An 18357-nucleotide genomic window follows, 5' to 3' on the forward strand; every position below is an offset into this window, starting at 1 on the left:
TCTTTTTCTTCCCTTTTGTGTGTGATACGAAGACGGGCTGGGAATAGAATGCCAAACCGGACATTCTGGCGATTAAGGAGCAACTTCCTAACCTCGGTGAACGCGGCTCTGGCTTTGGCGACTTTGGTAGTATAATCCGGGAATATAGCAATTGACTCTCCATTGTACCGAAGTGGAGCACGGGTGCGCGCTCGGTTCAAAACTTCAACACAGTCTTGATAGTAGTGAAGTTTGGCTACTATCGCTCTTGGTTTCCCGCCGGGTTTCCTTGAAGCCAGACTTCTGTGTGAGCAATCAATGAGCACATCTTTGTCCAGCTGCAGCGCCTCTCTCAACAGTTTTAAGACCGAAGTCGTAGAATTTGATCCAGGCATCTCATGCACCCCCAGTATTCTGATATTACACCGCCACGCTCTTCCCTCTAACTCCTCGCATTTGTCCCGGAGCTCCGTCACCTCCGTCTTCAGGGAGTTTACCATGGTTTGCAAGGTTACCACCTCGTCTGACCATGTCGACAATCCGGTCTCCATGTCTCAGATTTACTTGATCAATCTCAGAATGAATCGCCGCCATGTTATTTTTAACTTCTGCTTTTAATGCTTGTAGCTCATTTTTAAGGAAGTCGAAGTCGTCGACAAGAGCTTTTTTCATTTCTGATTTTATCACCGCCGAGATTTCAGTTTTCAGTGAAAGAAGAATCTCCGATTTCAAGGACTTGGCGTCCTTCTCTGGTTTAGCGTTAGCTGACCGTAGCTGTTGTGGAGAGGCTCTTGCCGCGGTGTTCGTAGCAGAATGAATCTTATCACGCTATGATAACCTTGGATAAAAATATTGTTTTATATTGTAAAAAATATTGTAAAATATATACTTTTTAAATGTCTGGATAAAAACTAAAACCTTTTTCCCCTTTGAACACAATGTATCTTATTTTGAGAAACATTTATAATATTTTGGAGCAGTAAATGTCAGGCTAATTAATTACAATGAATCATTGACTTGTGCTGTTTTCATTAGTTTTAAAAACACAGATTTCTTTACAGTTTAAAATGACATCTTTAGATATATTTTCTGCTGGAGAAACTGTTGTCCTAAAAAAAACAAAAAAATAAAAATCTTATGCATATCTTAGGAACAATTACAGAAAATTTGGGCGGTTTTAAAACCTTGACTTTTCCAAACCGTGGTATACCTTGAAAACGGTATCGTCCCATGCCTAGTTCACACATGGACATTTCAGATTTCTGTTTGGTTTCAAGATTGCGGATGAAAATAATTTATAATCAACAATTCTTTTGTCCCCCCATAAATGAGTTTACCACAGCAAATTGATTCACACCTGTTTAGTTCCATACAGTAGAAGCTTAAACTAGCTTCATTTAGTCTGCAAATCATCATGCAAATGAGACGAGGCTAAATACTGCAGAGATAGCTAGAAAATGCCAGCTTAATCCTGTTTGTGCTACAATGGCTAAAATGACAATGACAAGCCTGCTAACCCACCCTGTACTACACAACACTGCTCTGATGATTCCTCTTTGTTGAAGATCACTCTATTCTGCTTTTAGTGGTGCCATCATCACAACAGGGAAGTTTCTCTGGTGTTACTATTGCGTCGGCTTCGATTTAATACACAGCCTTCAAACATTGATCTCTCTGAATCACGTCGGCTAGTCTTTTATTTCATTTTATTCATGCTTCACATTACAGCTCTTATAGTCTTTTCTGACAATACAGTTAACAGTCATGATATTGTGATACTGGACTTACAGTTGTTTCTTGCAGACCCTTTGTTAACAACCATAAATGCAGTTTCATGTTTCTTGGGTTCTGCTGTTTGACTTTGCATTTCTCCATTGGTTGTATTATGATTTTATTGTACACTTTCCCTGTCTTTTTCAATTGAGTGGCTGCACTGTAAAAATAACTCGTTAAATTGTGAAAACATTGACTTAACAAATTACTTCCCAATAATTAGCCTCTAACTAAAAAATCCACTGTATTCAGTTTAGCGGATTGTCTGAAGCTAAAATGTAACACATATTTTCAACAAACATATTAAATTGTGCTCAGCCAATTTGTCAAACAGAAGTGAAATATTTGTGGCAAACGCTTGTACATCTGCAGTGTTGGTTGCAGCAGATTCAAATCAGATCCAGCACAGCAATGGGAGAGATGTGATTTTCCTTCATCAAAGTTATGGTGAGTACTGAATTCTGTATTTATTCAATCATTTAAGTGTACTTTAAGTGCAAGTGTCAGTAATTTTGACATAAAAACAAACAGCACGATATTGGAAAAAACTAGGGATGAACCAATCCAGGTACTTGGGTATTTATATTTGCACTGCGCTTTATGTATGCATGTCAACTTAACTAAATTTATTACTTTTTGAATACAGTATATCAGTATAGATTTGTAGTGAATTTGTAGTAATCTCCTAGATGTAATATAATCAGACAAGTTCCAAAACTGTGACAAAAATCTCTGTGATTGTGAACAATAAAAGAATTAACAGTCAAATAAAATTGTTAAAATAAAAGAGAAGCAGATCGGTTTCACTGCACAATGAAAATACCTCACACTGCTGGTGCTAAATCATAATTGGCCGTCGGTACGCAGAGGACTGATCTGCTTTCAGGCTGCAGGTGGGAGAGGTTGCTATAAGAGGACTGGGCCACCTGTCAGTGCTCTGAGGCTGGGGAGGGATCAACAGCATCACCCGCAGCTCATTGAGAAGAGTAGAGGTGGTAAAGTATCCCATATAGCAAAATTTCTCTGGCCCGCACAATCAGCTTTTGCTTGACCCACATGCCACAGTGAATTACGGTACATGATTGGACCAATTCTGGCTTCCAGACAAGGGCCAAGTTAATAACCCATAACTGGGCCAGATATGTTGGTGTCATCACTGCAATGAATTTGATAAACCCACAAAGCCACACTTTTTCTCAAAGTGACCTGATAGGTAGAATTTTTTCTTTACTCAAAAACAATTTAAATATATTTTAAAAGTGGGTCAAGGTAGGCTAAACTTATGTGGCCCGCATATCATTTTTTACATCTAGGCCAAACACTACAATTGATATCTGGCCCAAGTCTTGTGTGAAACCCACCTCTGTTAAACCCGGGCCATGTTTGACTCACATGCTGTATGCCAGTGCCAAACGAATGCCAAAGCTTTATGCCAAATCTGGGCCAGAATTCTTAGCTACCTGGAAATGACAATCTAAAAAAATCTCCAGTAAAACAAAAAAGTCCCTAGAAAATTTGTCACTAAGGGGGTCTGAAAAGTCACTAAATATAGCAACAAAGTCTCTAAGTTGACATTTTCAAGCCAACCAAGCCATGAAGGTAGGCTATTATAAGGCACTAGAACATTGTCATATGGGCCTACTATATCTCAAATGTTCTGAAGCCATTATATAGTTTAATGTGAAGCACAGATGAATATTCAAGTGCTTTAACTCATGTTGATTTCAATGCTTCCCTCCGCTGCGCCTGTCAATCCTTCTCCAATCATTCACAGTTAAAACTGCGTGTCGAGTTTATGACAAGCACCCAAACCCCCCGTCTACACATGCTGACTGTTTATAATGAAGCAAAATGAAATAACTTGGCAAACAAAGATAAACCAACTCTGCCTTCACAGTTCAGTCTTCGGCTGCTCATTAACACTTGATGAGTTCACTACACCGGTGGTCAGAAAATGGCGCACCGCAGTTATTATAAATCGCAAATAATCAGTGTTTTCAATCACAAGAGACTTATATTAGATTGCAAATGCCGAAATACACATTAGTGGTAGCAGAACAACCCTTTATAGTTCATCAAATACACAACGGTTGTCTGTGAAAAGGGCAATAATCATTTTAAGCATAATCTGGCAATGTGCTTCATACAGTATACACATTGTGTGCATCAGTAGACATTTTGTGTGATTGTACATTTGTGCATACCGGTCAGTTTAGGACCATGATCTGTTCACACTGCAGATCTGATATTGGCCACTTTTATAACAACAGTGTGAACAACTATGCAAAAACATCAGATCTGAGAATAAATCTGATTTGAGCACTAAGCCTCGAAGAGTGAACGTAGCCTCAGTCAGGGTGTCCGTGGGGTCTGAAACAGTCTTACATTTTAAAAACTAAACTTTAGGCCTTAAAGTCTTAAATTCACAGAAATATGGTGTTGTGTGTCTTAAATTCTTTAAAACAGGCCTTAATTTTTTTTGTCCATGTAAAGCTAGCCAATCGCTACAACCAACAATCAATCTAAAACAACACAAACTCATTTAACAAATGTGAAATTAATTAACTCTATTTGCCAATATGGTTTCATTATCTTCCTTACATCTCTACAGTAACATTTGTTCAAAAGTTCTCCATGTATTTATGCATAAATGTTGTGAATAAATTTTATTTTATTAGTTTTTAAAGCTTAGCTTTTTTTCTGGAAATGTTATGGTAAAAATACAAATACAGTAGTCAACATCTGAAAGTTGTTCACAATTATCCTAAGACAGGAATGGACATTGTTCAGTAGTTTTAAGACAACTTTGATGAAAGATCCACTTCAAATGTTGACTTCTGTAAATGTATATTACTGTTCTGACACGTTATTTAAACTAAGTGTCTAAGAAACAAATGAATTTCACTGGGGCAAGTAAAAAAAATGTACCACTGGCCATTACAAAAAATCCTTAGCGATCTGCCCTGTTAATGTTGGAAATTTCATTCACAATGGTCTTAAATTGGGCTTGGTGAAACCTGCAGAAACCCTGCTTCATATTGACATTGCTCTTTTATATATGTATTTTACATACAGGACCGTTGTAAACCCATAAGCGTCTTGGAAAGATGCCAATAAGCTTAGGGTGTAATTTTGCCATTTCCAATAAAGGTGCGCGACTTACACGGTGCACACATGTGCAAGCAGAACACACATGAAGCGTGTTCATTTTCCAGCTGCACCTAGTTGAAAACATCTGAACTTTTCTGAATGCTGCAAGCGCACCGTGATTCATTCAAGTAGAACTAACCAACCTGCTTCACACTTTGTATGGAATTTACACATTTCAGTAATAACGGCAGACTAATTACCTCAGACAAACACAGCACACCCATACAATGCAGCACTTTTTACTTTTCTCTATAAACTTGCTTTGGAGCTCTAAGAAAAAGCTTGATGGTCGCTGTTTCGTACCAGCACGTATTGGTTATTGATGTTTGTATTATGTGTCTTCTTCTTCTTCTTCCTGGTGTTTATTGGCGGTTCGCATTCTTATCAGAGCATTACCGCCACCTACTGTGGGTTATGGATCAGAGACCCTCTTATTTTTATTTTATTTATTTATTTATTTTTTACCTCTTGACTTTTCAAAACCCGAGCATTCGATGTTGCTGCGTGTTCAGCTCCTCCATCTACAGCTCAGGTCCTTCACAGCCGAGACATAAAAAACATGGTAGAAGAGAGGAGAAAGCTTAATATTGTTATAAATAAAATAATAATTAAGTTAATTAAATAAATATATTTAGACATTATATATCCTATGTATTAACTCAGTTCTTTTTAAGAATTGAATCAACCATTTCTTTCCTTCCTGATATAAAAACTCTTTCAGTGTTATTTGTTCATCATTTATCTGTAGGTCATTAATTAACATATTTCTTTCCTCTGTGTATTTATTGCAGCTAATGATTACATGTTCTACTGTCTCTCTCTCTCTCTGCATCCATCACACAACCCTGTTGGATGTTTTCCTATCATGTGTAATGTAGCGTTCAGCCCTGTATGTCCTATCGTTATTCTTGAAAGAATACAATCCTCCTTCCTGCTCCCCCATGATTTCAAAATCTGTCCTACCTTTGGTTGTATTGCATATAAATGTCTGCCTTTTTGTTCATTGTCCCAACTTATTTGCCACGTTTTGTGTATTCCCTTTTTAATTACTGATTTAAGTTCAGCCCTACTATACCTGATTTTCATTTCTATGCTCTCTTTTGCCATGACTGTTTTTGCTAATCTATCTGCTGCTTCATTGCCCTCAACTCCTGAATGTGCTGGCACCCATACAAACTCAACTATTTAGTTTTTCTGTTCTAAATTTTGTAATAATTGAAGAATTTCTATTATAATGTCCTGCCTAGTTTCCGATTTTTTTAATATCCAGGCATAGTAACGCTGAAGTTGAATCAGAACATATTATCGACTTGTTTAGATCCATTTCATAAACTTTGTTGACTGCTAGCATAATTGCAAGCAGCTCTCCTGTAAATACTGACAAATGATTAGATATTCTTTTCCCTTCTAACACATCTAAACTTGGAATAATATATGCGATCCCCACCCGGCCACTTTGCGGATCTTTTGATGCATCTGTAAAAATGTGTGTATACTGATCATATTTTGTCCCGATATACTCTCTTGTTAGATATCCCTCTGTTAACTCCTGTCCTTTTTCCTGTCTCACTTTCAATAATTTGAGGTCTATTTTTGGTTGTGGTAATATCCATAAAGGTGTTGTTGATAGAACTATTGATGGTATAATATTATATTAATTTCATTTTATTTCCTGTACTAATTCCTCAATAATCCAGTTAAAGCTATTAATTTTCTTTTTCCCATATTCCCAACATACCTCCATTAGTGTTTCTACAGGATGATTAACCTCTTGGCTTTTTGTTCTTGCTCAGTATGTCAATATCAGTTGTTTCCTTCTTAGTTGAATTGGCATTTCCCCCATCTCCACCTGCAAAGCTGGAACTAGAGAGGAAGGATATGCTCCGCAACAAATTATAAGAGCTTGGGATTGTATTCTTTCAAGTTTTTCTAATTGTGACTTTGCTGCTGAACTGTATGCCACACAACCATAATCTAAAATTGCTCTGATCATTGTTACATAAATAGTTTTTAAAGCTAGTCTATCTGCTCCCCACTCACGCCCAGAAATGCATCTCATTACATTCAAAATTCTTTTGCATTTCTCCTGCATCTTACTGATGTGATTACTCCATGTAGCTCTAGAATCTAACCACATACCTAAAAACCTGATCATTTTTACTTGTTCTAATTCTATATTATATATTTTCAGTTTTAGGTCAATACTACTTTTATTGTTTGTAAAGAAAATATATTTGTTTTTTTCCACAGAAAATTTAAAACCCCATTTATTTGACCAGTTCTCAACTTTAATTAATGCTGTTTGCATTTTATTAACTATATGGTCCACATTTCTGCCTCTTAACCATAGAGCTCCATCATCTGCAAACAGAGATTTATTGATATTTCTTTCTAAACTTGAAAAAACATCATTAATCATAATTAGAAATAACAAAGGACTTATAACACTGCCTTGTGGAGTACCATTTTCAATAATTCCTCTACTCGACACATCTTTCCCAATCTTTACTCTAATATATTTTTCAATTAAAAACTCTTTAATCCAATTAAATAGTCTACCACTTATTCCTATTTGGTTCAACTTGATTAACAGGCCCTCCTTCCATAGCATATCATATGCTTTCTCAATATCAAAGAAAGCTGCCACTACTGTTTCCTTATTAGTTAACGCTTTCCTAATGTCTGTTTCTAAATTAATAACTGAGTCCATTGTACCTCTTCCACTTCTGAATCCACTTTGATAAGGGGAGAAAAAGTTTTTTTTTCTCCAAGTGATACCCAAGTCTGTCCGTGATCATTTTTTCCATTAATTTACACATGTGTGATGTTAGTGCTATTGGTCTATAGCTTAAAGGATTACTAGGGTCTTTACCTGATTTTTTTATTGGTATAATTAATGACTCCTTCCATTCTAGAGGCAATTTCCCTTCTTCCCACACCCTGTTATAAAATTCCAGAATTTTCCTTAGTGACTCTTCACCTAACTTTTTTAACATCACATAGCTTATATCGTCTTGTCCTGGAGTTGATGTCTTGGTGTATTTTAATGCCCTTTTCATTTCTGAAAAGGTGAACAAGACATCTAACGTACCTTCGGTAACTGTCCTTTTTTCCATTATATTACAATTCCCAGATAACACTCTTTCTCTCATATTCTTACTTTCATTTGTCAAGTTATTGGAGCTGTTTACTTTTAAGAACTCATTTTTAAACATTTCTACTTTATCTTTATCATATACTGCATTCTTGCTTCCTACATTTAATACTGGGTATTCATATTCTCTTCTAATACCACTTATTTTTCTTATCATATTCCATACTTCCTCAACCGGAGTACTTTTCCCAATTTCATTACAAAATGATCTCCAATATTCTTTCTTCTTTTCTCTGATTATTTTCCTAGTTTCTGCCTGAGCTTTCTTATATTCTATCAAGTTTTGCAAATTATGTGTTCTCTTTAGAATTTTAAATGCCTTCCTTTTTTTTCTTACTGCTATTGTACACTGGTCATTCCACCATGGGACCATTTTCCCTACTCTTTTTCCTGAACTCTTTGGAATACTTTCATTTGCTGCATGCCGAATTACATTACTCAACTCTGCATATAACCTTTCAATTTCAATATCTTCATTCATCTTAATTTTTTTCAACCCTTCTTCACTTATTTCTTTGAATTTCTCCCAATCAGCTTTCTCATACTTCCATTTTCCAGAATTACCTTTATTAACATTCTTATTCTCACTATTTATAATTGAACTAATAATAGGAAAATGGTCACTTCCAATTGAGCATTTCCTTATGACCTCCCATACTGTAATTCCACCCAGTGAATTTGACACAATTGTTAGGTCAAGTGCTGATTCTTTGCCTGTATTTACATCCATTCGTGTATATCCTCCATCATTCATGCATACCAAATTTTTCTTTTCTATAATCTCCTCTATTACCATACCATTTCTATCTGTTATTATTCCTCCCCATAGTGTATTATGTGCATTAAAATCACCACACCATATAACCCTTTCTTCATTTAGACCTTTTATTTCTTCCATACTATCCATTGTTAGTTTTTTACATGGGTTATAAAAATTTATTATAACATACTCTTTTATTCCATACCATATTTCTATCACTATATATTCCAGGTTTACTCCTTTTTCCAAAATTCTATAAGGCATTCCTTTTATAAACGTGACACAACCTCCACCTATACCTTCTTCCCTGTCCCTTCTTACACTTACATATCCCTTTAAAACAAAATCTAACCTTGAGTTCAACCAAGTTTCCTGAATACATATTACATTAGGTTTTTCTTTCATTTTACTTAAATATCCCTTAAACCAGGGGTCTCAAACTCAATTTACCTGGGGGCCGCAGGAGGCAAAGTCTTGGTGAGGCTGGGCCGCATAAGGGATTTCACAAAAAAAGTCCTCAAATGTCATTATTAACAGTTTTAATTATTTCTTCTGAACATGAAGTGTCCTGAACATTAATAGAACATTGAGTGAAGATTATGAACAGTTCTTCTGAACATGGCATCTTTTGCCTACTTCTTGCTGCCAGAGACTTGACAGCGCTTCTTCTCACAAATCTGAACCACATTTGGCTTTAGAGCGGAAGCAGTTGAGACCCTCAGTATGGCTTGAAGATGATCATCATTAAGTCTAGACCTGTACTTTGACTTATTGAAGTTCAAGGTGGAGAATAACTTCTCACACAAATATGTGCTCCCAAAAAGGCCAAGTCCTAGGGAAAAAGTGGGAAAAAAGCTCGAAATTAACTTTTTTACTTGGTAGCACCGGTGCTCCCAACTTTAAATATTTAGGAGCACCAAAATAAATTTAGGAGCACCAGAAAAAATTTAGGAGCACCCACCAAAAATGAATGAGCACCGCTGCAAATTGCTTTTTAAGGGATTTATTGCATTTTAAAACAACATCAATAGGACTGACAAAAACCAGAAACAACTATCTAACTAATGCTGAGATGACATTGATATTTGTGTGCAATAATTCCAAAATGATTGTCTAATAATTATAGAATAATAATGATGATGAAAATGACAATAATAGTAAAAATGAATAACATTTCTCATTATGATACTGCCTTGAATGTGCATGAATGTAGGTTATCTGCTATAAAAAGTCTGTTACTTTATGAAAAAGAATTGTATAGTTTGCATCAAACATAAATGAAGCATTGCAGTAAGAAATATTTATTTTGTACTGCTGTTTATAAATGCATGTCAATTTAATAAATAATATTTCTGCTACAAAACAAACAAAATATTATAATAAATCATTCAATTCAATGATGAAAGCTGCAAAGCAGTCATCAGTAAATAAATAAAAAATAAAAATAATATACACCTCAAAAAAGAATAGACAAAAGAAAGAAAGAAAGTAAAGTCTCACTTCTATCACTCTTTAAAAGTTTTGGTTTCAGTTTGTGTCAATTTAAATGTTCAGAAACATTCAGAAAAGCAGGCGAGTCAGCCGACCCAATTTATGAGCAGGCAGCGCAGGATTCTTGCGATGACCACCGGTGCAATACCGCTGTTTGTTATGAGCCACAGTTTCAGTGTAAACTTAGTAAAGGCGAGCTTCTTTGGCGATGATATGTACAGTATTAGATTTGACTTTTAGCGGACATTTGCGCTGAACACGCAGTGAATGCAACGCATGGAGATTCGGGCGCCTTCTCCATGAAGCGCGTACTCGATTGATCTCAGCTGGTGGATCATTATTCACCACGTGACGTGTCATGATCGCTCTCATCTGCACCTCAACTTTAGGTGGGGTTTGCAAACCTGTGCGCTTTAAGTTTTTACTCTTCTGCCGTTTGCATTTCCCGTGGTTATAAAAGCTCCTTCCCTGTCATCTGACAGCGGAATACCTTGAGTGATTGACAGCTAATATGAACCAATATAGCGGCAAAACATAAATCAAAACAGGTCGCACTACAACCATTATCTGCAGTCGCACTAATGCGCCCAAATATATTATGAGGTCGCATAGATTAATTTTCAGGCTCATATGCGACCAAAATGGTCGCAATTTCGAGCCCTGTAAGATGCAGGCTGTAGCTAAGTGGCAGGCAGGGGCGGGAACAGCTTACCTTGGTTCTTCCCGCCCGTCACAGCGTCTAACAAAGGGGCGGGGTGCGTGGTGACGTCACCGGCATCCCCGCTCCTTTGTTTACACAGCGGGCGGGGAATGCCAGTGACCGCTGTGTACGGATAGAATCAGCTGAGCGGGAAACGCTCTCTCTCCCCGCTCCGCTGATTCTGTCAGTGTACAGCGATCGGCGCGGGCCACAAAATATTGCACTGAGGGCCGCAAAAGGCCCGCGGGCCGCGAGTTTGAGACCCCTGCCTTAAACTCTAGTCCATTAGCACATAGACTTCTTGCATTCCATTGTAGGATTCTCAACATAACCCTACTAACCTATTCCTATCTCCTGACTCTCTTGAAAATCTGAACTGAGGCTTCTTCTTATATCATCACTCTTCAGACCCTTTATCTCCAGATACCTTTCTGCTGCTTTAATTATTATATGTATCTTTTCTGTTCTTCTTTCTGTTTGGGCAGTGCAGTTAATTACTTCTACCATGAAGAGTACAAAATTTTTCTTGCTTACTAACACCAAATCCTCTGATGACCTACTTTCACCAATTCTTTCTTCTCCTTCATTTTTCTTACCTGAATCAAATCTTACTGTTTCATTTGACTTCCTCTTTTCCCTCACTACCTTTACTGCTTCAGCGTAAGTTAGATTGTTTTTTTTCTTTTTCCTGCTGAACTTCCACTGCCCTTTTTCTTGCCTCACAACCTCCATATGCAGCATTATGTCCTCCTCCACAGTTGCAACATTTCACCTCCACTCCTTCTTCACACTTTCCAAATTCGTGTTCCCCTCCACATCGCGCACATCTTATTTTTGATTTACATAAAGCTGCTGTGTGCCCATACCTCTGACAGTTGTAACATCTCATTGGAGGTGCATTGTATTCTATAACTGGGTAGCTGATGAATCCCATTCTGACTTTATGTGGCATTTCTCTTCCTTCAAATGTAATGCGCACTGACAGACTGTCCAATCTTCTTGCTTCTGTATTAATCTTCAATCTAACTGCGTCTATGACTTTACCTCCATCAAGATTCTTTTTTAATTCCTCCATTGTTACCCCAATAGGAACTCCTTTTATCACACCAAATATCCATGAATTCTGACCTATGATCTTACTACTCATAACAACCTTCTTCCCCACTGTTTTTACTTTCATTGCCTTATTTTTCTGTTCTTCGTTTTTGCACACAATCATTAACGCCCCATCCTGAAGCACCTTTGCGAATGCGATTTCACCTACTTGTTTCTTTAATTCATGTGTCAACATCTTTGGATTTATTCCTTGATCAAACTCCCATTTCTTCCTTGAATCTTAATATTATCCTAAATCCTAATTTGGCTTTTTCTCCAACCCCTTCCTCCTCACTCGCTAGCTAACTACTTTCCGATGCGTCCTCCTTACCTTTTTTCCTTTTCCTAGATGCTTTTTTCCCGTATCGTCCTTCTATTTGTGTCCATCCTATATCCATATCATCCTCTTCCTCCTCTTCACCACTATTCTCTACTCTTAGAGTCTCCGATCCATTCCCAACTTTATTTTCTCGATTTCTATTCTTTGGATTATTTTGATTGTTTGAATTCGCCGCCATTACTCTGTTGACGTCATCAACCTACGTCCCCCGTGGCCAACTGCTTCCGGGACACTCGCGTAATAACAAGCGTATTATGTGTCTCATTGTGTTTTTCCTTTTTATCACTCCAGTTCACTTCCTTGTTTTTGCCTACTGCTGTTCCTGATTGGCTGGTTTACATCCACTTGATGCAACCAATCCTGACACTGCTTTATGCTGATTGGTTCCTCTGTGACAACTCTGTTCCAGGTTCAACCAATTAGATTACTCCAGCTCACTATATATATATATATATATATATATTTTTTTTTTCTTTTTTTTTTGGGGTCTGCCAGCAGTTGGGCAAATGCACCAAAAGTTGGTTTCCGACTGCCATAAAACAGCGAAGAAGAAGAAGCAGCAGCATTTGGGCAGAGGTGAGGGCTAAATCAAAATGATCCACACTCCATATCAGTTGGTGGCGGAAATACACCATTTTGTTGTTTGTCAACCGCCATTAAATTGAAGAAGAAGAAGAAGAAGCAGTTGGGCAGTATTTGTTGGCTCACCTTGTTACTTGTTTCTGTGCTTTTAGCTCTCTTGATTGAACCTGTTTATATCCCCGTTTTGTTGTGATATATTGTCCGTCTTATCCTTTATTTACACTGTGTTGTTATTTTGGTTTAGTCACAGTCTGTTCTTACCTGTGTAATCATTCATTCCCTTTCCTCATGTTTCCCTACAGAGTTTTGATAGAAAGACTGGTAGGTAAGTAGGTCACGTGACATACATTTCAACACATAGGAGTTCAACTGTCTAGAGATACACTAGGGAAGGGGGTGAGCACCAACCCGTGTATTTTTGGTTAAGTGGATAGTGTAGTTTAGGTAAGACGTCTTGGACGTTGAAGATTTATTTTTCACATTATTGTTTATTAGACTACATTAGCGGGGATTTGATATTAGTAAGACTGTTTGGTTTTGATTGTTTCTTTGCTTTAGCGCCACCCATAGCCAGTCTTTCTAATATAGGTTTTTGTTTTGGTTGTAAATTGTAAATAGCTCACTCACTGCTTCACTTATCACCACTTGTAATAAATCACTTTATTTGCACAGCAATTCTTGTATGTGGTCATTACTTTGAGTACAATTTTCTTTGAGTGTTTGTTTGAACAAAATCCTTCATCAAGTGTGCAACCCCACTTCCCTAGACTGCCCAGGGGTTGTAACAGTCGCCTAGTCAAGAGACGGCAGGAGAGCACCAGCGCAAAGTGCATCGAAAATGGTGAAGGAAACTTCACGCTTGTCACTTCAGGTCAGAATAACAATACATGTGAAAATGAGTGCTGTATAGCAGCAGTGAGGAGATTGTGAATAAAAAAAGGATGTAAAGTAGGCTTGGGCGGTATCCAAATTTTGATACCGTCAAACCGCTCCCATATTTTACCCCGGTATCCAGTATTACCGGCATAATAAAAAAAAATTATGACGTAAGGCTCAGACAGCATCACCAAACCGTTAGCTTGTGCCTAAACCATTCAGAAACTGAATACCTTATTTGCGACCTTAGGCTTGCGGTCATCTGCTTGTCTTTGTATTCTGCATGGGATACTCCTCTCATTCGCACGCACACACACACACACACACAGAGAGAGAGAGAGAGAAGCGAAGAAAAGCACAGCACCTCTCTCTCTCTTACACACACACCGCTCCCACGGTTTATTTAGAAATTTACTCCAGCGGGAATGCAGAGAGCTGTAATCGGGCCATAAAAATAAGGCCCGATGGGGCATGAGCCCGACAGGTACATTTTGATTGACAGCTTTTTAAAGCCCAAACCTGTTTACATTATACAAATGTGCTCATGCACACAGCTCTTTTGCATTTTTTTCAAGAATGAGTCATTTATATGTTTCAACATAATTTATTCGTAACAAACGTAGACTATATGCCACTTGGAAGTTGGAACAAAAAATTAAATAAGTACTCAGTAACAATCAAAACATCTCAGCACTCTGAATAGGCCTAACTTAGGTATACATACCCTTAGCCATTAAATTGGCTAACACACCAATGAAAAGAAATCTTGCTTATCAAATGAAAAAAAACTCTAAATGATGTCGGGTATTTTGGCAATAACGAAATTAAGATAAAGGCTCTGCAAGATTTGTTTTGCCACTTCTCTTCACAATCTGGCATTAAGGTGAAGCTGAATTTTAAAAGAATAATGCCAAGCCTGTATACTCTGACTACATTATGATTATATGGTTTAACTAATATTAATTTATTTAATTTAAAAACCCTTTACTCACCAAGATTAGGCTATGTGTGTTTGTGGAGGAACATTATTAAATCCACTGGCTTTAGCTAAGTCTTTCACTCATGGTGTCCAGCAGCACTGAACACCCTTTCCTGCTGCTACAGGCCGAGATGCAGAGTTGTGATCTGGCTAATTTTGGGTAGGATTGTTTTTTCATCTTCTACCAGCCAGGAACATCCATTTAATTTTCCATGACAGCAGTTTCACTGTAGCGAGTGACCTCGTCTTTTTACCTGTCAGCTTGTGGTTTGTGCTTTACTATAATACGCAGTGTATGAGCGACCGCTGAAATACCTTGGCGGCTAGAATAACCGCTTCTTCTGAACTAGTGACTGGCTTGACCGCAGTCAAAATTAGCTTTTTTTTTTTAACTTCTCCGTCATCTTTGTTTCACCTTTGCAGGAATGAATTTTAATGCAGGGATTTGGATTTTTTTGAGTCCCGCCGGGTTCGGGCAAAGATCTTCAGCTCTAATGCAGACCTCTCGTTCATGTTTACCACGTCTCCAGTCGAAACCGGAAATACTGGCAAACTGCAGGTCACTTTGGAGCACGACTCGTCACCTCACCACTCCCCCTCCCTCTCTCTCTCCTCCACACTGTCCCGTGATGACAACCATGCATACGTTTTTGTAGGCATTAAATAAAGGATATTTAATATTTCTTGACAGTATAACGGTATTGAAACTGACATCGTTGCTATTTTTAGATCCCGCGATATACCATAATACAGCAATACCGCCCAAGCCTAATGTAAAGATGTCACCAGAGTGGCTTTTTGCTTTATTCTGTTGTGCTTCACAGCTACTAGCTCCCCATCTGAAAGAGTTTTTAAGCATAGGGGGTAATGTAGTCATCTAACTTCACAATTTGTCATGCTATAACAAGGAAATATCAGTTTGCAACATCAAACAGCGAAACGAGCAGTTTTTAATGTCTGAAAATGAATGGAAGTGAATGAGACCGGAAGTCTCGTGCCAAAAAGATTCAAATGGTAGCGCCCGCTCATCTGCGGAGAATAAGGTCAATATTTGCATGAAATACACTGACTTCCTAAACATGATCACATGGTAAATATTTGAAGTAGATGCATTTGTGTGCTTGAAGTTCCTCTTGAAGAATTTTTCGCTTTGTTTCTTTTTCATTTTGTTACTTTCATCCCTGCTCTCCCACAGGAGACCAACCCTTTATGACCAAATGCATCTATCCTTTTTAATGCAAATGTCTGACTCATAGAGTCTGCGTGTGTACTGCCAGCTCTATTTAAGCAGCATCCCAATCATGCGCTTGTCACTTCTCTGGCTTTCACCTGACGAGTTGCATATTGAGAAGCTCTTCTTCAGACTTCATTCATTCAAGTGAGTGTAATTCTTGTTATGGGCACCTTAAATGTAATGCATGTAGCTCACAGTTTGAAACTTTAAATGGCATAAGGATATTATACAATATAGCAGTAATTGTGACACCAAGTTAATGAGAAACAAGGAACAAATAAAATTGTTATGGATGCTTGTTGGGTCTTCAAGAAAAAAAATACAAATGAACCATATTAAAATGTGTCTATAAAATAATCATGATGCTAATATTGTGATCTTTATATCTAATTTCCTCAGAGATGGCCTACCCAACAACATTAGAGCTATGTGGTAGAGGAGGAGGTACACCGTTTTCATTTACTGGTGAAAAAAATGGGGCCAGTTTGCAGAAGATCTGGGTTTGGGTTGGAGGATGGCAGATCAAGGCTGTCAGGGCCTGGCTTACAGATGGTAGAGACAAAACCTTTGGAGAACCTTATGGATCACATCAAGAGTATGTGTTTTCACCTGGAGAGTTTTTCACCTCACTGTCCCTCTGGGGGAACGGAGCAGGAACACGTCTCGGGGCCATCAAATTCAAGACCACCAAGGGTGTAGAATTTTTTGCACATATGACAGACTGGGGTTTAAAAACTGAATATCCCCGTGATGTTGGCTCTGGATTTTGTCTTGGCATTGTTGGAAGATCAAGTGAAGACATCACCTGCATGGGGTTCATGTTTCTCAAAGCAGTTCAGTCATCAGTTCTCACCAATGTCAAGTATCCCACCATCAAGGAGCTGATCCCAAAGGTGGCTATGGAAGAGATCAAGTCAGTCACTTGTAAGAACGAAACCTCAGCTACTCAGCACCAAACAATCGAAAGCTCAAAGAAAGTGATCAAAACATTTTCATGGTCTGAGACTTCCAGCTTCTCATCAACATTCCGTATGTCGGTGACAGCTGGGATTCCCGAAGTTGTAGAGGTTTCTACAGAATACAGTGTTACTGTTGGAACTGAAAGCACTTATGGTCTGGAGGAGACAGAGGAGAGAAATGAAACCCTGACCACCACTGTTGAAATCCCACCAAAGAAGAAGGTGGATGTTCACATTACTATTGGCAGAGCCAGTTTTGACCTGCCGTACACTGGCACAGTGAAGATCACTTGCAAGAATGGCAGTGTGTTAAAGTACGATACCAAGGGCCAGTACAAAGGCGTCACTTACACTGATATGAAAGTGAATACAGTTGAAAAAGATCTGTAATGTAAAAGCAGATCGTTCAGCAGCAGAGTATCAGTTGATTTACCTTTGATTGGGTTTTGTTTGCGCTCTTCTTCATTTGATCCTTTCTAAATGAGTTTTTGCTTAATGACTTTTAAAAGAGGAAACATATACTCAGCATTGTTGTTTTTAAATAATCATTTCATATTCTGTTAAAGAATGATCTTACAGCTTCAACCCTTTTGTAATCAGTGGCAGATCATGTGATTTCACTTCATATAAGAATTAAGTGTTTAAGTGAACAGAATAAAAAGCATTGCATTTCAAATAAATCTTGTGTAGTTTTGTTTAATGGTGTTGTTTCAGTTAAAAATGAGTGTGAAATAATCTATTCATCATGACAGTAAACTTTAAACAAATAAACATACAGAAATGCAGATAAAGATTCAATGCAGCATATGTTATATATTACAATTTTTTCTGGGGTTTTGTGGAGAACAAACTAAATTCAAATAGTTTAGCAAAAGTCCTGACTTAGCAAATGGTATGTGTTGCCTGAAAAAATGTAAGAGACACCATTTAAACCCTGGAATCTAACAAAACAAACTACTATGCTAATTGCTAATGCCACTATTTGTCAGATCAAACGACAGAGCCATTTGAGCGCCAGCGAGAGGGAGCTTGAGCTCCAATTCCACTTCCTAAAAGCTGTTTTAATGCGTAAACCCTTTATTAGTAGTAGTATGCTGGTGATGCAATACAAATACCAGCAGGAAGAGAGCTGGATTGTTATTCTGACCTGAAGTGCCAAGCGTGAGAATTCCTTCACCATTTTCTATGCATTTTGCGCTGGCGCTCTCCTGGCGTCTCTCTTAACTAGGTGACCATCAAGCTTTTTCTCAGAGCTCCAAAGCAAGTTTATAGAGAAAATTAAAAA

At 37.8% G+C, this 18357-nt stretch overlaps 1 protein-coding gene across 7 annotated transcripts; it reads left to right on the forward strand.

Annotated features, from left to right (window-relative positions):
* Positions 1-1495: 1495 nt before the first annotated feature.
* Positions 1496-17752, forward strand: jac8 (jacalin 8). Of its 7 annotated transcripts, none has more exons than XM_073907169.1 (5): positions 1496-2199; positions 13327-13349; positions 13792-13895; positions 16075-16257; positions 16513-17752. In XM_073907169.1, exon 5 carries the CDS (start codon positions 16515-16517, stop codon positions 17460-17462), a length of 948 nt encoding a protein of 315 aa, XP_073763270.1. In that variant the 5' UTR covers positions 1496-2199; positions 13327-13349; positions 13792-13895; positions 16075-16257; positions 16513-16514; the 3' UTR covers positions 17463-17752. The 7 variants fall into 7 exon arrangements, with proteins under 7 accessions (XP_073763270.1, XP_073763271.1, XP_073763272.1 ...); XM_073907170.1 differs by having other exon boundaries at positions 1656-2199; positions 16136-16257; XM_073907171.1 differs by having other exon boundaries at positions 1845-2199; positions 13327-13345.
* Positions 17753-18357: the final 605 nt, after the last annotated feature.

This window comes from Danio rerio, chromosome 7 (assembly GCF_049306965.1).
Source record: "Danio rerio strain Tuebingen ecotype United States chromosome 7, GRCz12tu, whole genome shotgun sequence".
Classification (NCBI taxonomy): Eukaryota; Metazoa; Chordata; class Actinopteri; order Cypriniformes; family Danionidae; genus Danio; species Danio rerio.